Consider the following 6,142-nt stretch of genomic DNA (forward strand, 5'->3'; position numbering starts at 1 on the left):
TAGTTCTTTTCATCATTGACCCAAGATTCCGGGTCTGGTTTCGGATTTTGTTTTTACTCTCGAAAATTAAAGGTATTCATGAAATATGAACCCACTCCAAATCTGGGCTCTGTAGCTCAAACGGTTTAGGAGATATAAATTCTTAAAGTTTTGAGGCAAAAATAGCGGCTTTAAAGGGTGGTGTAGGTATAACTCTATGAAAATGTCCAGTGAGGTGAAATCTGACTCGACCATTTGAAAGAGGATAAAACACTGATTCTAAACCACCAATGTCAAAAAGTTGGATTTGAGTTTTCTACCCTTCGATCAAAGATATCAACCAAATTTAGCATATTAGTGTAACTCTCATAGCAAAAATATATGGTCTCCAATTGTCACCAAATTTGGTGTAGAGTTTCTTCTAAGGTCCCTTAACATTCTCTAATTTTTGTGGGGAGGTAGTGTGGTAGAAACGGGTTTGTTTAAAAAAAGACTTCTCTCCGCTGCAATCGCGTCATACCATCCCAATGAACGAGTGTCTTGGTCGTGCAGGATTGCCCGAGCTCGGAGGCGGTGCTGCGCGGCGCCGTGGTCCGCCTGCGTTCTGGCGGGGGCGGCCAGTGCTCGTGGCAGCTGCAGTCCGCGCGCGGCCGCCCCGTGTGCCGCCTGCAGGTGACGCTGCTGGCCCTGCGGCTGCCGTGCGGCCAGGGCGCGCTCAGGGTGGGCGGCGAGCTGCTGTGCGGCGGACACCTGGGATCGAGGACCGTCAGCCTGCCCGCGCCCTCCAGGAGCGTCCCCGTCCTCTACACGTGGGTGCAAAACGGCGAGTGCTATATACATTTGAGCGTCGTTTCAGGCAGTTGTCAAACTTACTCGATCCAAACCTTTCTCTGGCAGATCCGTGGCGCCCTCGGCGGACGACTTCGACGCGCTGGTTCGTCTCGAGGAGTGCGAGGAGGCCGAGGGCGCGGCCGAGGCCAGGGCCGTGTCGGACCGCGACTGCGGCGGCCTCTACCCGGCGACCCCCGGCGAGGCCGTGGGGCTGCTGAGCCCCGGCTACCCGGCGCGCTACCCGCACAACAAGCACTGCCTGTTCGTGCTGCGGCAGCGGGAGCAGCAGAGGCCGGCCTGCTTCGTGGACGTCGAGTTCGTCGACTTCAACCTGGCGTCCCCAACGCGCGGCTGCGCGTCCGGGGACAGGCTCCTCGTGGAGGGCGTGGACTTGGACGGGGCGGAGGCCGCGTTCTGCGGGTCTCGCTCCGGCACGACGAGGCTCCCCCTCCGCCAGGACGCCCAGAAGGACGGCGGCGGCGGGGCCACCCTGCGCTTCCTGTCCGACGGCGAGTCCTCGGCCACCGGCTTCCGCGTGCTCGCCACCTTGGTACCGTGTGCCGCCGCCGGCGTCGTCCACGACGTCGCCGTGGAGGGGGATGGCGTCGGCAACAGGAGCGCGTCGCTGGGCGTGCCAGGCTTCCCGTCACCGGGCTTCCCATCACCGGGCTTCCCTTATCCGGCTGCCCAGCCTCCACAGGTAAGACGACAAGTTATCATAGAAAACAAGCAAAGCTCATAATGCCTGACGCAGGCAATATCTTGCCTTCAGTGCATACGTGCACTGCGGGGTGGCCTACGCTGAGCCTCGCAGGCGCCGAGCTCTTCTTACTATTTGTCGAATGTTTCTGCGAAAAACGGGGGTATGTTCTGGACGATCCGAATAGCTCAAATATGCACCAACAGATAATACTAGAAGAATCACAGACTACGTGAGATTTTGAAGATTTCCCAGAAGCAAAGAGTGTTGCTTCACCCCGAGCTTGCCAAACGCTGCCGGTGTGTGTTGTTTTCCTTCCGTTCCCGAAGGAGGGTTTGATCAAACGCACCACGCTCACAATATCCGGGCGCCCCTCTCTCTCTCTCTCTCTCTTTCGGCAGTGCTGTGGCCGCGTCCACGCCGGCGTGCAGCTGTTCATCACGAGCCCCGGCTTCCCCACGGGGCTCGGCCTCGCGGACTGCGTGTTCCCCGTGGCGCGCTGGTCGCCGCAGACGTGCCGCGTGCGGCTCGTGCTGCACCACTTCCTGCTGCTCGGCTCGCTCGCCGCCTGCGACAAGCACTTCCTCGAGGTGGACGGCCGTCGCCTGTGCGGCTGCCAGAGCCGCGCCCAGTTCGTGTCGTACTTCCGGTTCGTGGCTCATCTCGGACATTATGGCACAGGGTGTCCCACTTTTCCGGTGGGCGCCACCCTGTGTTAAGTGGCGTATTCGCCATGATTTGCATCCAATCTGCCTATCCACCTTGCGCAGGGTCGACGAGGCCGTCAAGCAGTTCCGGTACTTCCGCCACCCTCTCGTCACCGGCGCCTTCATGGTGGAGGTGATCCAGGAGGACTGTTCCGGCCCTTTCGGCGCCATGGGCGGGCCGCCGTTCAGAGGTGGCTGGCCGGCCAGAAGCACTGACGGGTGAGACCGGGGACCGGCACCCACCCGCCCTTTGCGCGTAGTATTCTTACAACTTGCGTCCTCCTAATGCCATGTTCATACCCTCGCAGACGTGCAACTTGGAGCGTAGGTAATGTGACGTCGGACATCAAGAGGTGGGGACAAGTCCGGTTCCCAGAAGCGGGGAGCCACTCCGGGCTGACGAAAACTCTACCGAAAGGGTCCGGCGACTGGGGTTCGGAGTACCCCCAGCAAGGCCCTCAGTACCCTCAGCAAGGGCCCCAGGACTTCCTACCGGGTGCACAGTACCCTCAGCAAGGGCCCCAGGGCTTCCTCCCGGGCGCACAGTACCCCCAGCAAGGCCCTCAGTACCCTCAGGAAGGACCCCAGGACTTCCTACCGGGCGCACAGTACCCTCAGCAAGGGCCCCAGGACTTCCTACCGGGCGCACAATATCCTCAGGAAGGGCCCCAGGACTTCCTGCCGGGCGCACAATACCCTCAGCAAGGTCCCCAGTACCCTCAGCAAGGCCCTCAGTACCCCCAGCCGGGCTCCCAGTATCCTACCCAGCCAAGTGACCAGGGCCCACACGCGACCCCCGAAGACGGAGTGGACTCTAGCTGCTGCTTCGACGCCGACCTCCCGCAGTCCCTCGACGCCGGCCGGAGCGCCGCCCTCGGGGTGCTGCCGACGTGCGGCGCGCCCTCCTACAAGGACTGGATGGCCAGGGCTGCGGCCTGGGCGCAGACCGTGCCGTCGGCGCTGGTGCAGTGCCCCGTCGGCATCTTCCCGCTCGCCAAGTGCCGCAAGCTGGAAGGGCTAAATGGGTTCTTCGCCACGCCGCGGTACCCCGACCTGTATCCCAACAACGCGCGCATCTGCTACCGGTAGGCGATCGACGTGCTCATAATGTTTACATAAAAAGACCTGTAGAGCAACGAACACGTGGATTGCACGACAGGATCTTGCGCTACCCGGAGCAGTGCGGCGTGCAGATGACGTTCCTCGACTTCGACCTGGAGCCGTCGCCGGCCTGCAACAAGGACTACGTTAGCCTGGGTGGGTCCTCTCGGTACTGCGGTTCTACCCTTCTATCTACTACACGTAAGTAACTTTTTTACCCTTTGCATAACAAATGTACATGAAATCACACTCGATCATAACAAAGCTTACCACCATGATATCAACTTTGCCGCCCTTGCAGTATACCTCAGCTTCGAGTCCAGCCTCTACATCGACATTCTCTTCGTGACGGACGACGCAGTCTCGGCGAGGGGCTTCCGCGCCTCGTTCCGTCAGGTCGCCTGCGGAGCCCCCGGGGTGATCGGCGGCCAAGGCCCCGGCCCGTTCCCGAGCAGCATCCCCGGGCCCGTCCAGGGGGGCGTCTCCGACGTCGTGCCTCTCTACCCGGGAGGCCTCCCCGGGGGTGTACCAGGTGCACCGGCCATCATGCCTGGATTCTTCCCTGGTGATTTTCCAGGGCGTACACCTGGGGTCGTTCCAAGCATCTTCCCGGGAGCGATCCCGGGCGGCGTCCCCGGAGGACCCCCTATAGGTGTTCCAGCCATCGGTGCCGGGGCCTACCCGGGTGGCTTCCCGACGATAGGTTACCCCGGGCCGGTCCCCGGCGCGTACCCCGAGTACGGCCCACCCTATCGGCCGCGGCCCGTTCCCGTCTCGGAGGAGGGCCCCTACCAGGCGTCGGGTCAGCCGGAGCGGCCGCCCGTCCTGCCGGACTACCCGCGGTACCCGGAGCCGACGACGCCGGCCCCGGCCCCGCCGCTGCCACCACCGAGGACGCCCCCGCCGCCCGTCACGGTGTGCGGCGGCGACGTGCGGCAGCAGCAGTTCGCCCTCAGCCTGCGCGACGTGTTCTCCCATCCCGAGTGTGTCTTCACCGTGAGGCGGGTCAGCCAGGTAAACGAAAAGAAAAGAAGATAGGGACTAACTTTTGTTTCCTAATTTATTCTGAAGGTAAAATAGAAACGGCAGGCTTCGAAGAGGTCATGTCACCACAAAATATGCTAGCAGATCGAAAATGGAGGTAAAAAAATACTGGGATCGGAGGAAAGATTGAAAAAGGAAAAGAAATAAGAAAAAAGAAAAATAAACGGCAAGAAAAAGACTGCTATGAGAAATTGCTCCAGTGTTCTGTTAGTCTCTTTATTTTCTTTTATCCTGAAAATGAGATGCCACGAATACTCATCATTACTACTTTCGGTAATGGGCCATCTTAGGTTAGGTTAGAAAAAGAAAATAACCCAAATAACCAAACCAAAATACGGCGTGGGGCTTTTACTTCGAAGGCACTGACTTTCTCTCATACTGTTTGCAGGACATCTGTGGTCTCCAGGTGCGAGTGGAGAGGATGGGGCTGGACTGCCAGCGAGAGCACCTCGTCGTCGGCGACCGGACCCTTTGCGGAGCTGATCTGGTCGGCCAAACAGGTGGGTTGCCTCCTCCTCTGTTGCATCGCCATGTTAGATGTTGCTGACTTTGTTGTCCTTGTAAGTTTTTTGGGCCTTGTTATATCCCAGACAAGAGAGGCGGTACATTTCTAAGCTATTTCAGAGAAATGGGAAAGAAGAACACCATGAATAACAAGGAGGCCTGTGATTCGTCGCTCAGTTGGAGGGGGACACCGGGCGACGAATCATGGGCCACCTTGTTATTCGCGCTGTTCTTCTTTCCCGTTTTTTATGAAATAGCTTATTCAAAACCCAGTCGTGACCTGGCGGATGCCGAGGGAATTATGTTGTACGATGCACCCTCTAACCTTACCTCTCAGCTGTTTACGTTCAGGTTTACGGGGGCGAGGAGAGGGTCAGGGGTCGGGCCCCGCGAGTGGCCGATTCAAACTCAACCACCTTTCGAGGGGCGGGCGGGTTGTAGCGAGCTGCAAGCTGTTGACGCGCCCCCGGGCCCGGACCCTTTTGTGCCGTGTCCTAAGGACTTTTGATCCCTTCTCGCCGACGGCTAATGAGATGAGGAAATTGCTCGACTCAAGACGAAGAAAAAAAATATGGTTTCTTGAACCAAACTTTTAGTGTAATTTGAAGACAGCAGCAAAGTCATATTTTATTGCAGACACCATGCGTCACGTGATGCATTCTCATTCATTCCCCCCGTAACCCCCTCGACCCCTATCGTTTTCTGGAGTGTCCGCCCGCTCCCTCTGTTGTCTTTAATTTTGTGCTTACGGCCCTTTTGCCCGGCCCGCCCCGGCCCCCGTGACTTTAAAAAGCCCGCAGGGCGAGCGTCGCCATCAGCTGGCCAGCTCGGCACAAGCCCGCGACGAAAGGCTGAAGAAAAGGGAAGATGGAATCTCCGCTTGCGAAAGATGTCATTGATTCAATATCGCCCCCCTCCCCCTCTCCTCCTAATTTTTATTTTCTTTTATTTTCCTTGCAGTGATGGTGGACTTTTTCGGCGATGCCGTACAGATCTTGTATCAGGGGGAGGCTAGCGCCCAGGGAGACTTTTTTGTCCACCTGCAGCAGGTGGCAGACTGTCTCGAACGTGAGTACGAACGAGGTTGCACCTGCTGTGAGATGATCTTAAACTAGAGGGAATGAAAAAAATAAGCACAAGTAACCTTTATTTTGCAGTGGACGTGACGCCCGTTGCGCGATTCGGGAAGGCGGCCCCGGACGACGTCGCGACCCCTGCGACGCCGACGGCGTGCGTGGCGGTGCTGGACGCGGCCCACGGCGCGATCCTGGCGCCC

The 6,142-nt window shown here is 58.7% G+C and overlaps 1 protein-coding gene across 1 annotated transcript in view; it reads left to right on the forward strand.

Moving 5' to 3' along the window:
• The window catches only part of LOC113214307 (uncharacterized), a 13,332-nt gene that overhangs the window by 6,448 nt on the left and 742 nt on the right, over positions 1-6,142 (forward strand). The window contains exons 2-11 of the mRNA XM_052273969.1: positions 532-788; positions 877-1,510; positions 1,912-2,159; positions 2,281-2,436; positions 2,526-3,302; positions 3,377-3,519; positions 3,620-4,332; positions 4,751-4,862; positions 5,827-5,934; positions 6,024-6,138. Coding sequence (XP_052129929.1) covers positions 532-788; positions 877-1,510; positions 1,912-2,159; positions 2,281-2,436; positions 2,526-3,302; positions 3,377-3,519; positions 3,620-4,332; positions 4,751-4,862; positions 5,827-5,934; positions 6,024-6,138 — 3,263 coding nt within the window. The remainder of the gene's footprint in view (positions 1-531; positions 789-876; positions 1,511-1,911; positions 2,160-2,280; positions 2,437-2,525; positions 3,303-3,376; positions 3,520-3,619; positions 4,333-4,750; positions 4,863-5,826; positions 5,935-6,023; positions 6,139-6,142) is intronic.

This window comes from Frankliniella occidentalis, unplaced genomic scaffold (assembly GCF_000697945.3).
Source record: "Frankliniella occidentalis isolate FOCC.00 unplaced genomic scaffold, Focc_3.1 Scaffold318, whole genome shotgun sequence".
NCBI classification, from domain to species: Eukaryota; Metazoa; Arthropoda; class Insecta; order Thysanoptera; family Thripidae; genus Frankliniella; species Frankliniella occidentalis.